Genomic DNA, 21,647 nt, shown 5'->3' with positions numbered 1-21,647 from the left:
AAAAGGCGGTATCGAGTAGGTGTTCGAGTCAAGGAAATGACTTGCATGCTTTCAATGGGTTGTTCCTTTATGCTCATTTCCTCCATACTCGGCTTCTAGATCTGTCAATGGTACGGTCCTCGCAATTGAACCTGTCCCTCTGACACCTGATGGAACGAGAAGGTGATTTGAGTGGATACCGAACAAAGTTCGGAAGAACATTCATTAGCACTGCAGGTGATGGGCTTTTTCTTTTAGGACTCTATTTAGCATCTCAAGTACCTGGAGGACACTCCAAGGTGTGTGTGTTGTTTTCAATTCCAAGATTGACTCTGTCATTTCGAGAATTTAGTTGAAACCTCGCTCGCCAAATACAAGATGCGAATATATGGCGCTCATAGGTGATCAGTACTTCCCTTTCGAGGTACAAAGGATGCTGTGATTATATAGACTGTCGTGATTCATTTTCTTTTCTCACCCGGCCCAAAACAGACAAGTCTGTTTGATCACTTCAAGGAAGAATTCACACTGTCATGGTCAAGAACCGAAAAAAGTTGTTCTGTTTATGAGTTGCTAGACACTTGCGGTCGCATAGCGCCACACCATGTGTATATCACTATAGCTCTATGAGCCACCTCTACTTGTTCAGTTGTTTCACAGCTAACCAAAGCCAATCCATCAGTGCTGTAACCGGGTATCTACTGTATTTAAGCATCTAATTACTAACCTCTGATGCTCTCATCCACCCCTTGTCACCTGCAGGCCATTTTTTTCCTGTCAATGTCCTTCAGACAGCCTATTTCTGACATTATTAGAGCATTGTTGATCCCTCCTATGGTGATGTCTGTTTGTCTTGGATTCAAATCACCTTATTCATTTCCATCCTGTAGGTTGGCCTAACCTTCTATGGTGAGCATTGTTCAAGACAGCCATAATCCCTTCTGAAATGTCTTGTTGTTTTAGGTGGATATGTTGTTCTGTATGGGATTTGCATCCATGTTATCTTCAAACGAAAACGAGAAAACTATATGATCAATGGCATCATCATCACAATCCTCTTCATTGTAGTCACAGTCGGTTTGGCATTGAACACAATAAGCTTCCTCTTAGAAGCTATGAAATACCTTGAACAGTTATCAAGCAGGAATTCTGAGACTATCGGTTTTGACAAACTCAGGGTGCAAGTCATTAACTGCTATATTTTTCTGATAACTGGTCTTATTTTGCTTGATTGTAGAATTCATTTGCAGCTTGCAACCCTTACCTCTATCATCATTGCTAAGTAAAATTCTGATCCTTCAAATGCACAGACCGTTTACTTACTCTCTCCGCCCTTGAAGTGTTATAACAGATAGCATCCTTGTAAGCAAGTCTCTCAGGCCCATACCTTTAAAAAACCAGCATCTCTTTATAGATATGGAGATGTTACCTTATCTGGAACCAGAGGCGTAGTATCATTGTTCCACTGATCGGTACTTCCATGGCAAACAATGGTAACATTTCCTTCTAGCTCAATATTTAAGATAAATCTAACAGACCCAAAGTTATAGGCATTTCTGTTATTTGCATATCTCCAGACACAAGCTGTATACTCTTCAAGCTTAGGTCACTGGGCAGTGGAACTATGCATGTAAAAGGAGTCATGGAAGTATTATTTATTGTGGGAACTGTTGTCCTCAATATTGCATTGACAGGTTTGATAGGTCAGTGCTATATGTATACTCACCCCCACCCATCATGTTGTTCACCGTTTATAAAGCTGGAAGAATCATCTATATAAGTCAGCAAGTCAAAGGTTTTGCAACATCCACAACTCAAAGGATGTACCAAACTATAATTTGTGCAACGTATGTCCAGAAGTTGATTCTCATTTGATTCTATTTGATTTATGAGATTAATAGACTTGAATCTGGCCTTCTCTATCCATTCATACTTATTTTGTTTCAATCCTTTGTAGTTGGTCAATGGATTCTTATAAAAAACAACAGCACTCTGGTTACTGTACAACTTCCTATAGCAAGTGGAGTTTTCTTTTCAATGTTGCTTCCAATAATGGTTGGTACTACTAAATTCACCACTACTTGACTTACACAACTGACTGTAACTGTTAATCATTCTGTTCTGCAGGGAATTGCTTCTACATTGATCATTGTTCGAATAGCACTTGGTATTGCTGTAGAAGGCAACAAATTATTCAGGGACACTGTCTTGGATGAAACTGGCCAACAAAGTGTTAGTATACATTTCTATCAGGGCACATCTCCCATCACTCAGGGCCAGGAAGAGAGGAATGCTGTTTTTACAGGCCAGATAATATAGAGCTATGAGAGAAGAGAAGTCATAACTATATTCATAGATCTTGAATGTTTTCTCTTTAAACTTTTTGATTGTTGTTACTTCACTACCATTATGGCGATATCAGGTTTTGCAAGAATGTGCTCATGATGCAAAGTTGATTAAAATAAAAAATGAAGTGCTGACCTATTTCAGTTTAAAAGGGGGTGTGATCCATAACTATTTTTTTCGAACTTGTGGATTCAGAAGGACAGTGTCACGAACCAAACCAGGAGTACTATCCCTACCTTCGAATCTTCACCTTTGGAGTCAACTACAATCAGATTTGGTGCACAATTGAGGGAATATCATGTGAAAGCCTCGATTCATAGAAGAGTACTCCTGATCTTAGGAGAAGGGGGTATCAAGTGTAGGAGTGCAACCCTTTTCATGGATAGGTATATAAGGAGTACTTAGTAGTAGGTAGTTCCCCCAGAATTTGATCTCCTGTTCTTGTTCATCCCTTAATCCCTCAGTGCCTTTGTCACTGTCCTGTTCATCCTGTCACTCTACCGCTTTCTTAGTCACCTTTGCTAGGGATACTCATCTTTCAGTCATGAGTCCAGACTTGTCCTAGAGTCCCTTCCTCTATGCTGGAGTACAGGGTGGTAGGAGTACAGTCCTCATCGCAGGACACTCTCATCATCAGAAGTACACTCTTGTTATAGGAGTGTGGTTCATTACACGGTTCACTACACAGTTCACGGATATTCACGATATAGGACACTATGCTATCCTCAGCATCAGGGCTCAAGGCCTGGCATATGCATGGACAGTCACCCTCCTGGCACTGTCTCTTTGTGTGTGTCTATATCCTTGCTGAAGATTAGAATATTGTTAGGACTCGGTTACTAAGCCTGGAGTCTCCACTTATGAGGGGTGATTAGGGGGTAAAATGTATGTAGTTAGAGTACTGTTGGGTTGTTGTCTAGCTTTGGAAGCTGGCTGTTTGTAGAGACAGAATATAATTCAGCACTACTATGAGAGGTTAGATGGGTTATAGAGTGAATGGTTAAAAAGGGTTAAAAATATCAAGGTTGAGGTTTTGATGCCAAACTCTCAGGGTTTATATACTCTACTGTTATCTATGTATAAGTCAGTTTACTTATCTATGGATGACTAGATTTACTATGTAAATGAATGGAAAGATAAAAGATTGAGTCAGAATAACTGTGTGTGGGTGAAATATATACTTAGTGAAGAGATAACATGGGAAATATTGATAAGGAATCACTGTAGAGTGAGTTGTGAGACTGTAATGACTGTATTGTATCTCAGATAAGCCTGCTGAGGGAATATCACATGTGAATTAAGTGGGGGTTGCTAATAATGAGGATCGATGATAAGGTTAGGATTTAGAAAATTGCTGGGGGTCCTGTGTGCTGGTTGGCAGGGTCAACCATGGCGCTATATATTCTGTGGTTAATATACTTTAATTGTAATGATGGTGTAGATATATAGATAGATGGATAGACTTTTCTAACACTCATGTTTTGAGTTCTGCTCTTGCCATCACCTTTATGTGTTCGAAGTTTAAAGATTACATCACAATGAGCTTTCAATGACTGTGATGTTGAAGAAAATGCTGGTTTGCCAGTTGTCAGCATGTACAGGGGGGTGCGCCAACTCTCTCCTCCAGCCTAAATTTAGATTTGTTATCCTGGCACAGATCTGAGGATATACTATCAACCAGAATCAATAGCATCCTCATCTTGAGTCCCCCAATAATGGAGCAATCCTTTTTCAACAAAACAACAACCATTGAACCTTTTCTTGAGCCTCATATTCAACTTGAACTCTCTTATTACATTTACTGACTTCTATTCTCCTTCACAATATGTCTATTACGTTCTGTGGTGTGTTTGCGGTGTTTACATCTTTACAACTGTTCAGCCTTGTGTTTGCAGTTCCAAAGCACTTTTGTCTTCTCTACTCTTACCTTCTCAAGGTTCAGATATAATCCTCTTGAACTATTTACATTTACAATGCCCTGCCCAGATCTGCCCCACGATGAAATGGACTGAGACTCCCTCTTTGGTGACAATGAAATGAAAATCAAACTCTCAAGGGAGTCAGGTTGAGTGAGACGATATAAGACCCGTATCAGATAATACTCATTGAGGCACACTTCATTTAAGACCAGAAAGCTCACATGCAGAGACCATAGATACTCAAGTTAAATATCAGCAACACTTGTTCAGGAGGGTTGCAGTGGAGGTAAAAACCCTTACATCGAAGAAAAGGGCAAGATGTGAGTAGTTCAATCATAGGTGTATGGAATCAGATCATTCTTAAACTTTACCAACAAACAAAACCATTCCGTCCACTACATATTTGGACCATCCAGAAGGCATGTTCTAGAACCATGATTCTTATTTTGTACTTAGAACTGAACCAAAGCAGATCATTTGGATGAATACCAACACTAATCCTCTGAAAGCTCATCGGAATGCAGTGAGGACGAGCATAACATGGAAGAGCTTGAGCAAATCAATTGGAAATGTAGAAGAATAGCAGGAGCACAAGTTACCTCAGGATGCCGCCTTTGCTCAAGAAGTCAATTGATGGATGGCTCTGATTATGTTCAAGTTATCAACCTAGCAGATACATCAGACCACACTGATTCCGATTCTGAAGGTTTGTGCCCTATCTTCCAATCATACAGTATACCAAGAGTAAGTAGAGTTTACAGAAGACAATTTTCTTGACCCCACAGTAGAAGATAATTTGGGTGGTGAATCATATATGCCAGGTGAGAATATCATTCCATTTTTTGAATAACCAGGCTTACTGCATCCAACCCGCTAATGGATGCTGGGAATGATATGTCAACCTCTATCCTCAAGAACAAACCAACCTATCAATGCTATGTGTAGCACTAACAAATCAATCAATCCTCAACAATATAGCTATCCCAGTTGTGAAGAGTCTATCACCACTCAACACCTCAGAAGAATTGCAAGGGTGGAAACACTTGTCAAAGGGTACACTTCTTATCTCAAAAAGTGTAATACTAAAGACTAGGGAAAGCTAGCTCTTAGTTACAGCTATCTGTGCTATGCACTTGAACAGCTAGGGGTTTTGTAGTAGGGTTGCTTTGTCTCCAGGGGACTTAGAATGGAGAGTGGAAAACTAGGGGTCCTCTGTGGACTATGAAACTCAATACGAAGACTGTTCTCTGAATAACTCTGAAGGTCTCTGAACTGTTCTCTGAATTGCTCACTCTTATCCAATCTCTTATCCAATCACTGATTTAACAGAGCAAATCTAATCTCTATTTGGAGGCTACGTGTGGGCAGTCACTCTGAAACTTTCCTACACACTGGCAGTACTTGCTTCCTTTAACTATGGATACAGGCCTGGTATATATACAATTTCTACACTAGCTTACAAATCATCTTCGGGCTTGGCTGCCCATGCTGGGTTCTTGCAGGCGATGTTATCTAGCTGCACTCTTGCTCGCTAGTACAACTAGCATATGCCTCCAACTTTGGTAGCTCTTTCTGCCAGGCATCTGCGCATGGTCTGGAAGAGTCTAGCTCTTAACGTCACTTGTCTCTATTCATTGGTTAGTCTCTTAGCAAGAACTTGTATAGTTCGGCACATGGAGTCCGACCCTCAATCCTATCTGAGAGCGCCAGCTCTCTCTGACCTGTCCGAAGACAGTCTATTGCTCTCACATGTTCGGACACTTCTCCGACCGCTCGCGCTTAACTTCATCTTGTCCTTGGGTGTGTGTTTTACTTCTCTCCATAGCATCCGCTCAGTCCGTATGAACCGTTAGTGCTCAACACTTCGGTGTGTCTTTCTCTAAGTCCATCTCTGTTTGAGAGCGCTCACTCTCTCTTGGGTACTAACAACCTCCAGCACACCAGACTTACAACAAAGTCCAGCACCCCTGCACACTGGCCCCAAAGTCCAGCACAGTCAGTGAAAGTCCAGCACACTCGCTGGACCTGCAGCACACCCAACTTCTGAATCAATTTCCAGGTGTGCTGGAACTGGCCTGAGTGTGCTGCACTTGTCGTGGGTGTGCTGCTTTTCATACTAAGTAAAAGTGTATATACAAGTTAGTATTAGTAACTAATGATATAGAAGTGTATAGTAAAGTTGAAATCAAGGGAAAATGTCTAAGTCCGAATTAGTCTAGTAAGTTGTATGATGTCAATCTAACCCAAATGAACCCAACTCGAGAACCTTCGAAGTCGGTTTGTGGCAATGCTTTGCAGACCCTTCAATGATGTTTGAAGGGTCAGGTTGATCTCTCTCTTTCTGCTTCGGGGGCTGTGAAACACTCATAGCAGTTGTGGTAGTCTCAAGACTCCTGGATGCCGGTAACGAGGGTGATACAGTTCGTAGTGGCAAGAACTGGCCATAGGGGGGACCAGATATAGGATAATACATGGCAGAGAACCTCCCGCCATCGAAATCGGTGGTATTGTGGTCAAGATTGGGGGGGTTTCCGAGACCATCAGTCTCGGCAGTGAAGTCATTTGTAGGAAAGTTGTTGGTAGGAGGTGACAGACAGGCTGAAGCTGGGATGTAAGGGGTTGTAAATGCCGCTGAGCTGTACACCGGCTCCTGGAGCTCTACTCAGTCCTCTGAGCCTTCGTTCTTGTCCTCATTACTGTTGTCATTGCAATTGTAGTCCATGACCACATCTACCAGCTCAGGTAGCTCTGCTTGGCCTTCTGATACTGAGTGCTCGTTACCATTGCTCATCTCCTTGTACAAGTCTGATAGCAAGGGAAGCTCAAGGTTGTCTGGAAAGTTGAGCAGTGTAAGGGTTAGGAAAATTGAGGATCAGCAATGTAACAAACCGTCATTATGTTCTAGCTCCAACTGTTGTCTTCTCCACCACTTTTTACCTCCCCCCTTCTGTTTCGCCTTCTTTGTTTTCTTCACTTGCCTGCAGGAGCTTGACTCCTCTTGCGTGTTCTTCAGTATTCTGAGTTTGTGAAGAGCTCCAGATGAGCTGGCAGCTGACTTGGTCTCTTTGAGTTGCTGCTCAAGGCCATCCTGTCTTGCTTTCACTGAGTTGAACTCGTCTTGTGCTGCATCCAGTTCGCTTTGAAGATCAACCGCCTTGTTGTACTGGTCTTGGACTTCTTGTGACTTTACAGCTTGATTGTTCCGACATATCAGGTTACGTGTTTCGCGGTGTACAAACTCGTTCTGGGTGTTGGAGGGTAGCCATTCTGCATGACTGACATGACCTCCTCGAGCACTGTTGCATCTAGTTCTCGCGTTCTATACCGTGCACGTAAGTATATAGCCAAAAGAGAAAGAGTAGAATGACACACGTTTCAATTGCAGTAACGGCTCTATGTTGAGTTCCGGTCTTTTCATTTGTCCAGGCATGCTGCCCCTCACCAATATTGGTGTTGTGAGGCGTGGCTGACCTCTTGTCACAGTTCATGGGGGACAGTCTGTCAACTGTACATGGCAGTATCCATGGTATTGAACATTTATGTAGCCACCAATCTGGAAGGATATGTCAGCACATGCGAAGGCGATATGAAATATACAAACCTGTTAGAGATTTATTGTTGAGTGACAGAATCCATGTGTGGAACATTTCAAGATCCTCCATATTCTTAATGTGATACATATAGTTAACAATGTGGTGGAAGCTCGCTGGGGTAATGTCGTCGTCTTGCTAGAAGTCAAGTATAGCTCTACATGAGCTGTGTTAGACGTACCCTGATCGTTGATATCTGCAATACCACAAACCTTTTGGCATGGACATGGCATAGCTTGATGAATAGTGGAGCAATGTCATCCACCTTGTCGCTATCAATTTTGATATAAGACTGGTCCATGGTCTTTGTGAAGGAAGCCACTGCTCCCTGCACCTGTGTGATCTCCAAATCCACTATCATTGCAAGCAGGTTACCTTCTGGTCGTAAGGGCTTGAAAGCCAGAGGTCAGCCTGTGAGTTCGAGCGTAACCTCTTGGATCACATCGAACATCTTCTCGTAAGAACCAGCATCTGTGCAGTTCGTATATACACGCATGACAGTAATCGCTACACTTACGTTCAGTTCCAAGTCACCTCGCTGAACAGGCTTATGAAATATGACTATTTCCCACTCATTGAGCTTCCGGTGTTCAGTTTTGTTCATGGATTTGTGAATGACGGTTTCATTGATCTGTTTGAATGTGGTATTGCATTCGATGAAGTCTGCATCATGGACAAGTGACAGCAACCCCATATAACATGACATGACCGTTATAGATGCACCGTCATCGATAAACCTTTGAAGGTAATGTTTATTGGGCTCTAGGCTTTTGTCGGCGGTAAATAAAGCATACACCCCTACATTATAACTGTTAGATGCGTGTAAAATGGATAACGGTAATGGGCAAAGTATACCACTCAAGAGTCAACCTAATATCAGAGCTACGGAAGTAGCACCAACACCAAATCAACCCAAAAACTAGTAAACCTCTGTGTAAAGTCTATCAATAACTCTACACACCAGGAAAGATTGCAAGGGTGGACTGCTTTGCAAAGGTTACGCACAAGATCACAGTCTCAATATTGTATGAAGGTCTTATAAAATCAATGTGTATTCTAGGGTTTGTAGGGGCTCTGTTTATTGTCCAGTGGACTAAGTGGGACTGTGAATTTCGTCTATGGTAAGACTAATTCGAACAATTGGAGACTATTGCCCTCGACGGACATGAAAACTAAGTCCTTGGCGGACACAAACGCTAAGACCCTCGACGGATCACAAAACAGTAATCAAGACCTTGGCAGCCTACGGACGGATAGTTCTCTAGTTTGACCTCGACGGTCTCGTATAGTTCAAATCAAATCTTATCGTTTCACTGCACAAAGACAGGGCAAATCTCTCTATTGGTGTCAAGAGCAGTTACTCACGGGCAACCCACTCAGGACTTTCCTACACACGGGTAGTACTTTTTATCTACGGATACATGAGCTGCTTTTATACTACTTCTACGCTAGCTTTGTAATCCTATCTCTACTTGTTTCATCTCTAAAAATAATGCACCGTAGCTACGAATCCATGCGGAGTCTTATTGTTAGGGGCCGCTACATGTGCAGAATCTCGTCTACAGAGCTTTTCCGTATTCAAATCATATGTTTTGGACCAATTCTGGACCGTTCTTCATTCTTGTTTCAGCATGTAGAATGGACCTACATAGGTGTACCATATGGTATTTCCTGCCTACGGACCTTATCCTGCATTTTGACATTATCAAATCATATGGACTTTGTGTGTTCAAGTGGTTCCAGCATATGGATCCAGAGTTCCAAATTGCTGTAGCACATGGACAGCGCAGACTCCGAGATCTGTTGTTCATTCCTGCCTGGTTCCTAGGTACTCTATCTGTGATCTGGGATCTGTATCATGTCTTTTTGTCTTTTCCTCAGATCAGGACTCGATCTACAGTCATATCAAATTTCTCCTAGTCTGTGTAGTCCTATGTCCAATTTCTTGTCAACTAAATCCCCTGTAGAAGTAGGTACTCCTAGTATGAAGGTCTTTTGACTCCGTTAAGTTCTGCTACAAACAGTCCTGTGAAGACTACAAGTCTTCTAATAGTACCATCCCTTGATATGCCAGTGCATAGCAGAATGTAGAGAGTAGAACTCGGTGAATTACCGCTTAAGTCCTCTGCTCATAGTGTTCTACAGGTTTCGAACGGTCATACAGTTTTCTGACATGATCTACAGCTCTCTCTAACTGGTCTAGCTGCGCCTGCAGCACATTCTACTAGTGGCACTAGCTTTAACTAGCAATTTGGGCTCACTCTAGTTCTTAATACGACAAATATCGCTCTGTAGCACTGTTTTAAAGTCCAAAAAGAACCTTGTAGCATAGTCAACCAAGTCGCATTATCGCATCCTTCAAAGCGTGGTTACAGCATCTACCTTCCCCCAGGACTATGTCACCAGATTCCACCATTCCTGTTGCTACTGCTCAGCTGGTTGGTACATTTGTTGAGACTTTCAGTTATGGTAGGTTACAATACCTGTCTTTGAAGCAGCTTTGGAGACAGTGACACTGATACAACAATTCTCAAAGGAATTTACATCACGATTTTACCTAGATGTATGACGATCTTTTGGCATCAACATAAAGATCGCAAAGGGCATATTGGTAGTTCAGTCGCTATCTTTTTCATTGTCACGATGGTACTGCTACTGTTGGTTATTACACTGGTACACATATCTCCCTTTCTCACTAGCGAAGCTCGTCTAATGCTTAACCTTCCAACTGGCAGCATCTTGTTACAAACCTCACAAGGATTTTCCAAGCTTTTACAGCCAACATTGATGTCACAGGCACTGCAGAAGTATACTTTCAGAATGGAAATACCTCACTTAACATGTGCAAGGCTACATCGAATGTTACGGTGACGGTTATTGGCAATCTCGGAATGGTATGACTTCCTTGTTCTATATAAACTGTCCTAAATTGTGATGGTGAATGAAAACAGTTGTATAGGACTGCCACCATATGGAGAAAAATGTGGTGGATTCTGATCAAGGGGTGTCACTCGGGCAACTTGGTCATATCATCCTGGGAGGGGGGGGGTCCCAAGGGGGTCTTAACAAAAAAAAAACAATGGGATAATTTTTTGTCCCTATTAAGCCATATAGAGCATTAGGCATCCAATTTCAAAATTCAGCAACTTAACCACCAAAATTTGACTGAAATTGCACCAAAATTATATGCTGGAATGTATTTGTAAGCTTTTTTCACCCTGTACTCAGTAAATAAGCAGATGTAAAAAAACCAGGTACTCCAGAGTGTGTAATTTCATTTGTCAGAGTATGGTTTGAGTAAACTTCAGGAGTAGCAGCAATGTGAAGCTTAGTTTTGGCAGCAAAGAAACTGGGAAACTCTGTGAAAGCTCATATTCAATTAAGTGGTAATTTAATTAAACCATTTAAAAAATAGCCTTGCACTCCAAAATAATTCATAAACTCAAATAAACTCACTGTGACCTAGAAACCCATGTAAACTGACCCCTTACTACATATTTTGGCGGACCTGGCCCGGACTGAACACTTAAAAAGAACTGCCACAGCACGTGGAACATGGAAATAATATACCATGTATGCTAGGAGGGGGGGGAGGGGGGGGGGGGGGGAGGGGATGGCCTTGACAGGGAAATCCAGCATCATGCATGATATCCGCTAATAATTTTTGTGGCACCCCTTGATTTCTGATTCTCCCTGTCTGCTTATTTTTTATGAACATTGGTCACGAGCCTTTTAGGGATTTCAACATTATCAACGAAAGCATCAGTGATAAACCATGTCCTCAGCGATGGGCACCTGGCATACCTGGTCCATGGGTGAAGCACAACCAGGAAGCAGCATCCTCAGTGATTCCGCCACATATGAGCGCTCGCTGTATTTCTTTGTCACCACTTTGGCCTTCAACTTGGTCTGCACGAGTACGTCCTTCCGTTCGATCGATTACTAGGTGTTCTGATGGTACCTACAGCTCTTGTTGTTCACCAACTGTGGCGTACGCGACAGGGTCTCACTGAGCATGTCGCGATGGTCACTCAACGTCGTTCGCGTTATTACGGAGTTAGCAGACACCAGGTGACGAAAATGTTTACTATCATTCATTCAGCGTATTTCATCTTGTATAATTCGGTACGTTTCCTGCCGCTATCGTTGACCTTGGGCTGAGGCACCCTTCTCACCCCGATAGATGCCCCCGCTTGTCGTCAGTATTTTTGGTTCTACTCGAATTGCATATCCTCACTCTAAATTGGTCTTTGAAAGGGTTCAGTCTTCTCATTCGTCATCTTGAGAAGCGCCGTTCAAGACAACAACGATGGCACACATACACAGTCTTCAAGTCTTACTCTCACAAATTCGAACGCGAACGCCAATCGCGGAGCCTTGAGAACGCTTCATTCTCCTCTTCAAGTCCACGTCACCCATAAGGTCGTCAAAAGGATGCCAGAGAACGAGTGTTGGGACGCTGAACCTCAGAGATGAACCCCCCTATTGAATGGGGTCGGGAGAATCTGGTATATTAGGTTTGGTTTTTGGACTTTTGGTGGCGGGTGTGAACCCTACAGGCGACGAATAAAGGCATCGACGAAGCGTGGACTGTATTTCTACTCTTTTCCAAAACCGCCTTGCATTCAACCTCCGTCTGACCTTCAACTGATCGTGGTTTGAAATCAGTGCTCTTGTGTGTGTACTTAGTACTTGAAGTTTGAAGTCTCGAAATCAAAATCTTACCCGAACGGCAGTGTCGTATGGAAACCCCCTACTATCCTATATATAATGGGACAAAGAGACCTGATTATCAGCGATTATCAGCGATTATCTCCAAAAAATGATCTATGCGACAGGACCAGGGTAAATTAAAGCGGAGATCGAAATTTCCTGCGTGCACGACAATGTCCCCTCCCTTTGAGCTACAGTAACGTAGTATTTTTCATGTTCCTGTTTATTTATTCCTACTGTTATCTGACATGCATCTATACTTCAACTGTTATGAGATGTAACTTTTATATTCCCACACACTTTTTTGGTAATAATTTGTCATCTCTCACTGTCTCCTCTCCCCTTCTCTAACTGTACTGTTTTTCCACAGGTTACAGGTTTTTCTGTGCATGGGACAGGGAGGGAATGGGGTAGGCCACCCTGTACAAAGTTCTGTACACAGTACAAGTCCTCCACCTGCTATTTATGTCACCCACTATACAACATGTACTGATTTGGCACAGAATACTTTCCCCATGGGTTTGTACCTGTAAAATGGGATAGAGCATGGCCATACCTGCAGATAGGGAAGTTGGAACAGCACGGGTTGGTGGGTTTTCCTGTGCATGGGATGGGGCTGGAATGGATTAGTCACCCTGTACAAGTCCCATACCCACCATACTTTTTTCCATGGGTAACGGGTAGGACAGGTGTAATTACGCCTCTGACACAGGATGTTCACAGAACAGGTCATGTGATATGAATACAGTGGGCCAAGGGACACAAACTTTCCCCCCATGGGTGATTCATGCTGTTCACTACCTGCAGAACTCCTACAGAGCACAAGTAAGCAGGTGTATAAACATGCAAAAAAACTCGGCACAAAGGGCCGGGTCATAAGCTTGTATGAGTTCATGAAACGATGGGTGGTCACAAATGTCACGGATGTCACAAATGTGCGTGTAAGTGATGTCATGCCAGTCCAGCTGCGGCCAGCACGTCAGACGTCGGCGCACATCCCCTTGCTCTAAAACGACCATCTCGTCTCCCAATTTCTTCAACTAAGAAAAGGTTGGTGCACCTATACTCTTGACAGTGCAACACTTATACCGCTCTTTCAGAACTGCACGATGACCATATATTACAGCCTTACCTTTGGGCTTCTTGCGGCTGAGATGATCACCTTCTGTGTGCTCGTATGTTATTTTCCGTGATAGTCCTTTCAGACCAGGGTCGCAAACGAGTCGTGGCAAGGCCTACGACCCGCACGATCGAGGCATCAAATATGATTCACGATACAAAGTCCCGAGATAACCGAAAAATGTCTGAAAATAAGTAGTGGCATGGCAGAGCTCTTGAGAGAATTGAATGGGTTAAGTCTGTCCGCCTTGTTGTAAAACACGAGTACATACAGGTTCATTCTGGAGGCGTCGAGGAGTTGAGAATTTTCATATGCAAAACTCGACGACGTTGAAATTACTGTTTGAAGATACAGTTCATTTGTTGCCGTCAGAATTCAATACACGCACCAGTAAAGTCAGTGTTATATCTCCATGAATCTTGACCTTCAGTTCTAACACCACATCCAGATTGATATCTAATCTCAACTTCAGGTCGCCATTGCCGCTCTTAGCCTTTGTGGTGGGAGGCGAGGAGCTGTCGCTCCCTTTTGAATCGTTGAGGACGGCCTCTGATGGATGTTCTTCCGCTTCTTCTACAATAGTCCGCTGCTCTCCATGACCAAGAGGCCCATTTCCAGCCTCCAAACCACCTTCGCCACCCACAGATAGCTTCCTGTCTTTTCCTCCCCTGCGGCGGCGTCGTCGTCGTCCATGAATCTGCCGGGAGTCGGTATTGAGCTGGGTTCCGCTCTCGCTCGTCGCATCCGAGATTGAGTTAGATGAATAAGATTTCCCGTGGTCCAGTGAGGCTGTCATGGAATTATGATAAGGAAAGAAAGTTGGGGAAATTCATGATCATGACTTGTGCACAAGAAAATCAGGACGTCATCAGGCACATAAATCGGACCCGGCCCGATGTTGAACCCCTCGTCGGTCGTCACACTGCGTGACATCAGTTCCTCTTTCCCAGACATCGTACTGCTCGTCGTCTGGGACGATGAGCGAGTCAGTTGTGACGATGAGCTCACCAACGAATTCACCAGTCCCTTCCCCCATGCAGACATTCACATTTCCTGCTAAATCCCCCTCAATTTTCAACTACAGATCAACCTCACCCGACAAATACCAGCAGACCCCGAGCCAGGATGTGCAGCTCAGATCTCCAGAGAAGCCTGACCCAGAGCAGCTCAAACCGAATCCTCATCCATATGCCATTAAAACGACTTCCACGGCTCTATTATCTAGGTCAAATTCCTCTTCATCGAAGCATACGAAACACCATTACATTCCTTTGACTCCCCCGTCGAATAACAAAAGGCATAGGACTAGCTCGAGTGTTTCCAGTGTCGAGATTCCTAGGCCCTTACCTATCCCACCGCCTTCTCCATCACCCTCTGATTCTGAAGAGAACGGGAACTTGCATACTGGACCACCCCCTGCTCATCAACCTAGGAGGTTGAAACGATCTGAAACAGTATTCACCTCAGGTACGCCGCCACCGTCAACCACGGCACCTCTGACGCTGGAGGACTTGCCTCCGAATCCCAAGCAATGGACGCCGTCGCAGCTCTCAGTGTATCTTGCAACTGCGTTGAGGGTCACAGGTGGCGGCCCAAGCGAGCTACCTGCACCCATTGCCAATGATATTGCCAACTTTATGCGGGAGAGGAAGATTAGCGGAAAGGTCTTTTTGAGGCTGGGTGAAGAAGAATTGGAGGAGTGAGTAATGGTTTTCTTTTCTTTTTTGAGTTGCATCTCACTCGGAATTATCAACACTAATTATGTCTTTTCCAGATACGGTATGAACAAGCTGTGGCGAACAGCCTTACTTTCCACTTCCCGCAATCTCCGACAGAATGTTCTCAAAGGCCGTATCTGGGGTTTTTCGGACAATGACAGTGACAACGGTGATTCTTCACCTCCACCCCCTGGCCTCCATGAAACATCCGCTCCATCTCCATTCCCTGCCAAAGACGAAGACGAGACGACCCCCAACAATCGCAAGACTATCTTCATTCAGCGCCCGATGTACTCCTCTGCAGAATCGGGTTCTTCTGTAGAGGACCTCTCGGAATCTCAATCTTCGAGCCCGTTGAATCTCCCTCTTTTGCCGACGTCCATTTCGGATGGTACAGGGTCTGCGAGGTTCAAATCGATTTCCAAAGGCTCCACCAGGGCCAAGGGTGGTAGAACGGGCCGTTTCCTTACTTCGAGTGACTTCTTTGAACCACCTGAACAATACACCGGGCTTCCAGGTGAAAAATCTCCGGCGGGTTTTGGCTTCCCACCTACCGGTGATAGACATGCGAAAGGAAGGGTCAAGGGGATGGCTAAAGGGTTCGAGAGGATTGCCAGCGTAGATGAGGGCACCTCTGATTCGGAACCATCACCTTCCCCGATTGAAGAACGTAGCGATGTGCTTTCATCTCCTACGCACTCGCGAATGCTATCCGGGGAGAGTAAAGGGAGGATACTTCGGGATATGGAGTTGCTGAAGCAGAGAGGACGTGTCAAGTTGGAAAGGGAGAGGAGGACTAGTATGAGCAGTGAAAGCGAAGTTGGTTCACCTAATAAAATCAGGATGGCTGTTGACTTACCAGTCGAGTCTCCTACGAAGATGTACGCGCATGAAGAGGAGGATGATCATCATATGGTCACGACCGTTAAAGCGAATCATACAGGTCCTGCGATACCGACATGGGATTTCGAACCATACCCAATGGTGAAGAAGCACGATACTGGGTCTTCGACTTCCTCGGCTTCGTCTTCGTCGTCAAGACCACTGCCGTTGCCGCCAGGACCACCCCCTGCCTCCCTTCCACCTCCTAACCTACCAATCAAGGGTACCGTCACCATTTCCACCCATCCTTTCAACATCACGAGTCCCATGCCTACTCCTCCCCCATCCGCAGGAGGCCCAGCCGATGACGAGTTGACAGTCGAGGAACTTCTCGCTCTCGAAGGTGCAGGCGATAGTGTCCGACGGAAAGGGAAAGGGAAAGGAAAGGAACAGCAGAAACGTGTTGGTGTTCATGCTTGGGAAGACGAAGACGACGACGGAGAAGGAGAAGGAGCCATAGGTTTTATCACCGTCAAGAGGGTTCCGACACGGCCAAACGTCGTGTCACCCTCACTGTCTTCACCAATGCCTTCGGTACTGTCACCTGTCAATCCTGCAGCACTTTCGATACCCCTACCTAAATCTCGGGCTGCGTCATCTTCGCCGTTAGCGCCAGATATGGCCAACGCCAAACGTGTTATTACGCCCATAGTGGCGACGGATATTCTGCCTAGCCGTAAGATTACCCCTATACCTCCGCAAGTTGTTAGTCCTATGCGTGTTACGACGGAACTACCACCTTTATCCGTGGATGGATCTGGAATGGGGCTTGTACATCCCAAGCCCGTTACGGTCGTTGAACGGGAGGTCACTAATAGTGCGGGTATTGATACTGTTGGAAGGATGGAGGAGATTGTCAGGCGTGAGCAGCAGATAGCGGAACAAAGGGAGATGGCGGCGGTGGTTCGACCGTTACCTACACCTCCGGCCGACAAATCGTCTCTGATTGCTCCTCTCACGGCTATTACTCTACCTCAACCGCAACCACAACCACAACCTGAGGGCTCTGCGGTCGAGGGGAAGGAAGAACAAGTCGCTGTAGCTCAATATGGCAAGACCATGGAGCAAGAAGAGCTGGAAGACGAACAAGAACTTCGGGCGCTCATTGCTGATGTGCTCAAGACTAGGTCTCAGGTTGAGGCGATGAAAAAGAGGCTTGGAGAGGTCGAGAAGAATGTTGAAGAGTTGAAGAGAGAGGTTGCAGAGGCAGAAGCCAAGTACAACTTCGATACGCCGAGAAAGTCTCCTACGCCGTTACCCGAGGAATCGAAGGACGATGATGTTGCACCTGCAACTTCTGCGGCCGACAAGGCCAGAAGGTTCCTTTTTTCGAATTTGGATTTCACTCCTGGCGGTTTCGGCTCTCCGACATCTAGATATGCGAACCCACAATCTGTGATCGATTTACCTCCCTATATCGCTCTTGTGGGGTTGGGAGTATGTATGGTCGTTGCGAAGGTGTTGTTGAAGAAGAGAGGGAGGTGACTTGTGTTGTGGGGAGGAGCATTTCCGGGGTTTTTGATAGGTGCTTTTGGGATTTGGTGGGTTACTCGTGGTCAGGATGACTACTGATTTTTCTGATCTTTGTCTGCGCGGAATCCCTACTTGGTTGCCATTTTGCGTTTTTATCTTCCTTATTTCAAGCTCCTTTTTTTACTTTTTTTGGGCATATCATTATTGTGATTCTACTTCTTGCTTGCAGCGTTGTAACTCCGCCTTCACTTTCGATTTCGAGACCCCCCAACCCCTCCTCACATATATCTGACTCTATGTCCCCCACTAGCCTCGTTCCTTGGTTCACGGCTTATTATACGATATCTAATGCTTATGACTTTTACGACGCGATACGACTCTATCTCTGCTTCTACTCATTTCTTACTGGGATTTGCCTGGTTTGCTGTTTGTACATACAAAGGTTAAGTGGAAATGTACACAGTGTCTGACCGTACTTTGTGCTTCCACGTGTATTGTTTCAAACACCGCCAGCGCGTACTATCACGCTGCACGCTTAACTTAAACTGCACTCCCATGTTGCTCCCATGGCGCCTGGCACTCACTTTCCTTGACTTTACTCAAAGCCATCCAAAGCTGTATGGATCCTTCTCAAGGCGAATAAACCTGTGCCTCAATCTGAACATATGACTATACTTGCCCGACAAGTAGCAACCGCTGGGCAATCCTTGGGTCAATCCTGCCTTTTTCGCACTCCTTAATTCATTTACTTTGATCTTCGCAATTCAAATGTTTTGTCATCGGTACAAGGCGGTGTTTGTCACAACTACCCAACCTCGTGTCCTTCACCTCCGTCCACAGATGCTGTAGAGGAAAATAATCGAACACTGCTTAGCATTGCACTAAGTTCGTTCTTTTTTTAAATTCTCGACCTACTATATCTCCTGCTCAGACTGGCCCTCTCTCTACCTCTTCTCCCCATCAGCAAGAACAAATGGCCCCGCAACCTCCCCCACTGATGCACATTTTCCAAGGTGCGAGCGAGGTTTCCATCGGCTCGTCTACCATCAACAACCTCGCAAGTGGTGATCAAGTCGTGCACAATTACGGCGATACCAACTTCAACAAAGATTCATACAACACGGGATATACAAATAACTATGATTCCTATAACCATGTCTATAACAGTACGTGAACCATTTCGTGTTTGATCGGGAACCATTGTTGACGGAAGCCTGCTTGCAATTCGAAGATCATCGTCGAAATAAAGTGACCAAGACTGATAAAAGGAAACTATCAAATACTGCAAACTTCTATGGTAGTGGTGCGCTTTGATACATCTGATACATTTTTTAGTGAACTGAGTCTTTCGACAGGACCAACTCGGGAATCCGGTGACGCACCCTCTTCTCGTCGCAGGGAGGAGTACACAGACTCGGTCGAACAGCCTTGGGCTACTCCACCACGTTCTGCACCTCCTGCCAGAACTAGGACGATAACGGAGCAGCCCCACAACGAAACTCTATCCGCAGATGATTTCCCATTTCAAAATGGCGCGAATGGGTTAGGAGGGCCCAGGAAAAGTCCTCTGCCGGAGGAACAGGAGTATGAGTATGCAGGATATCCTCAACAACCTCCTAGGATGAATGCCACCCGGGCTCGAACGCCTTCAGATGATTGGGAGGTCAATACGGCGAAATATCATAAGCAAGCTGAAATGAATACCAATCCGAACTATCCCATGTATTCACCCCGGCCACAATTGCCTCATCCAGACATGACCGATCCAAATATGCCACCTGGGCCGCCTTCGTATAACCCACCCTACTCGTACGGATACCTTCAACCCCCGCACGGTGCTCCGCGAAACCATCCTCCACCTTTTTCAGCACCCCATCCGAACGAAAGCTACTACCTACCCCGACGCTCTCCGAATGGGTACAGTTCGAACCAGTACGAGCCTCAGCATCATCAATACGCTCAGGACGAAAGTCATTTCCCACCCCGACGTTCTCCGAATCGGCACAGTCCGAATGAAAACCAGCCTCCTTATCATCAATACGCTCAGCACCCTCCGTATCAATATTCTTCCTCTCCCCAAAGTGACCCGGACACCTCGGGGCCTCCATCAACCCAGCCAGGGTCACACCCAGATTCTCAGCCATCGTTGACTGGACCAAGAAATCCTTACAATAACCCATTCTACAATCGGAGTGTAGATAATGCATCCGCTCCTCCGAGTTCTACCGCTGCTACTTCTCCTCCAGCGGGTTTCATGGCTGTCGACTCGAACTGAGGCCATTGACATGCATCCATTGACGGTAGGGGATCGTCATTCGCTGGCTACGACCCCCCCCCCAATGGAATTTTGCTGTGAATCGGTGAAATGGGAAGGCGGATTTTTTGGTTCTGTATATTGAACGATTTGCTCATTTTGTTGCGGGATATTGTACAGGATTTGATTATTTAAATTGCCCTCATCTATCCATCGAAGGTTGAACGATGGGAGCGCTCTTACAGGGACTCCCTTGGGCGCCGGTGTCATGACGTCTGGCGCAGGCGTGGTAGTTCTTCCACGGACTAGGGGGGAGAAAGAGTGTTATCAAACTATCGAGTGTACGCGTTTCTCTTTGGTATTCATATGATCAGACTGTGGATGGTTACTGGATAACAGCGTACATAGCGAGGCAGACCGATGATGCATCATACAAGAAACGTCCATACATGTTTAGATTAAGGAAGGAAATTTATGCTATAAAGAATGTTATGAACGTCCTGCAGGCTCATTGCCCTTGTGCCGACTAAGAGCCACGTAGCAACACTCGTAATTGTTGGTGATATTGGTTTTACTTCTTGTAGCATGGCGATTGCTATTCTGATCACCACAGACTGTGGCCCCGTCTATTGTAGTATTCGGAAATGATTATTGAAACTTTCAGGTAGTCGTGTCGGTCGTCGTCGAACCACCCGGACGAGACGCATGGCATGATAGGCAACGGTGCGTCTTTGAGTGGTGAATGTGTGCGGATGTTCTTGCAAGACTCTAATCCTTCAAGGTGAGGCTTCAGGCTCATCCTTTCCTGGTGTCTGCTGGAAAGTAGAGGGATCTCTGTCCCCGATTTCGACATCTGGGATGTGGTCAAATCAAAATACAGTCGAGTACCTAAGCAAAAGTTGGGTATACCAAGGCAGAAACGACTGGGATGGATACGGAGACGCTTTCTTAAATGCTTGAGGAAACGGAACGCGAGTGGACAGGTCAGGCATTTGTGTTTTCTTTCCCAGTGTGTAGATTAATGTGACGGATGGAGTAGCAATTCTTCGGGTCGTATTTCATTTTTGGCTTGTCGTGAAAGTAGAACACTGTGGGTGAAGAAGCTCTGGGGAAGCCTAAAAGATCCCCGATCACTGTCACTGCGACGGCCGGCAGGTGAAGTCTTTTCGCCTTGTGAATGGTGGGTATCGAAGTTCTGCATGATTGAAAGCCGATGTTACTCTTTATCAAAACTAGATTCTTGACGGCAACTTCAACCGATACATACTTTCAAGCAGGCAAGATCGCCATCCAGTGCCGAGTCACTAGTCACTGACTCTTGAGTTATATTTCAAATATTGAAGATACGAAGAGGAAACTCACCGGGCAGTTGGGCTACTTGATCCCGGCCTGGCCTTAGACTGTCGACTTTCGGGTCCATGTGAGCGCAACTAATCATTCCATTTTCAACAAACTATCCGCAAGAGGTTAAACTTGAGAGCGTAGTACCAAAAGACCCAAGAACAGTGTTCAGAGTTTAATGGCGACTTTGGGATTAACACGTATGAAAAATAAGGGAAAGTGGGAGATGATATGATAGATGAATGTGTCCGAGTCGCGCCTTAGATGTGCCCTCGTGAAGTTCCAATCGGTGGCCGACGACAAACACGTCAG

General features: G+C 45.1%; 6 protein-coding genes across 7 annotated transcripts; 3 read left to right on the top strand and 3 right to left on the bottom strand.

The window, feature by feature from the left end:
• Positions 1-6,477: 6,477 nt before the first annotated feature.
• On the bottom strand, positions 6,478-6,717 carry E1B28_011846 (uncharacterized protein; the record flags this gene model as incomplete). The annotated part of the gene is made up of 1 exon (XM_043156903.1): positions 6,478-6,717. The coding sequence occupies one exon, from the start codon at positions 6,715-6,717 to the stop codon at positions 6,478-6,480; it is 240 nt and encodes a 79-aa protein (XP_043006718.1).
• A 189-nt stretch (positions 6,718-6,906) lies between these two features.
• E1B28_011845 (uncharacterized protein) lies at positions 6,907-7,732 on the bottom strand (the record flags this gene model as incomplete). The annotated part of the gene is made up of 3 exons (XM_043156902.1): positions 6,907-7,076; positions 7,134-7,549; positions 7,617-7,732. 3 exons carry the CDS (start codon positions 7,730-7,732, stop codon positions 6,907-6,909), a joined length of 702 nt encoding a protein of 233 aa, XP_043006717.1.
• Positions 7,733-11,609: 3,877 nt separating this feature from the next.
• Positions 11,610-12,310, top strand: E1B28_011844 (uncharacterized protein; the record flags this gene model as incomplete). The annotated part of the gene is made up of 4 exons (XM_043156901.1): positions 11,610-11,751; positions 11,802-11,959; positions 12,018-12,032; positions 12,092-12,310. The coding sequence occupies 4 exons, from the start codon at positions 11,610-11,612 to the stop codon at positions 12,308-12,310; spliced, it is 534 nt and encodes a 177-aa protein (XP_043006716.1).
• A 1,115-nt stretch (positions 12,311-13,425) lies between these two features.
• E1B28_011843 (uncharacterized protein) lies at positions 13,426-14,526 on the bottom strand. Of its 2 annotated transcripts, XM_043156899.1 has the most exons (4): positions 14,056-14,526; positions 13,939-14,005; positions 13,680-13,880; positions 13,426-13,629 (listed from the first exon to the last, which is right to left on the bottom strand). In XM_043156899.1, exons 1-2 carry the CDS (start codon positions 14,461-14,463, stop codon positions 14,003-14,005), a joined length of 411 nt encoding a protein of 136 aa, XP_043006714.1. In that variant the 5' UTR covers positions 14,464-14,526; the 3' UTR covers positions 13,426-13,629; positions 13,680-13,880; positions 13,939-14,002. The 2 variants fall into 2 exon arrangements, with proteins under 2 accessions (XP_043006714.1, XP_043006715.1); XM_043156900.1 differs by having other exon boundaries at positions 13,939-14,526.
• A 175-nt stretch (positions 14,527-14,701) lies between these two features.
• On the top strand, positions 14,702-17,752 carry E1B28_011842 (uncharacterized protein; the record flags this gene model as incomplete). Its single annotated transcript, XM_043156898.1, has 2 exons — positions 14,702-15,366; positions 15,442-17,752. The coding sequence occupies 2 exons, from the start codon at positions 14,702-14,704 to the stop codon at positions 17,750-17,752; spliced, it is 2,976 nt and encodes a 991-aa protein (XP_043006713.1).
• A 961-nt stretch (positions 17,753-18,713) lies between these two features.
• Positions 18,714-20,015, top strand: E1B28_011841 (uncharacterized protein; the record flags this gene model as incomplete). The annotated part of the gene is made up of 3 exons (XM_043156897.1): positions 18,714-18,906; positions 18,972-19,043; positions 19,096-20,015. The coding sequence occupies 3 exons, from the start codon at positions 18,714-18,716 to the stop codon at positions 20,013-20,015; spliced, it is 1,185 nt and encodes a 394-aa protein (XP_043006712.1).
• Between the last annotated feature and the right edge of the window lie 1,632 nt (positions 20,016-21,647).

This window comes from Marasmius oreades, chromosome 7 (genome assembly GCF_018924745.1).
Source record: "Marasmius oreades isolate 03SP1 chromosome 7, whole genome shotgun sequence".
Taxonomy (NCBI): Eukaryota; Fungi; Basidiomycota; class Agaricomycetes; order Agaricales; family Marasmiaceae; genus Marasmius; species Marasmius oreades.
Note: the sequence above shows the minus strand (reverse complement) of the source record. Positions and strands in the feature narration are given on the sequence as shown.

Bases quoted from the DNA above. Each gene is read 5' to 3' on its own strand.
- E1B28_011843 (XM_043156900.1), bottom strand. From the start codon at position 14,463: ATGACAGCCTCACTGGACCACGGGAAATCTTATTCATCTAACTCAATC.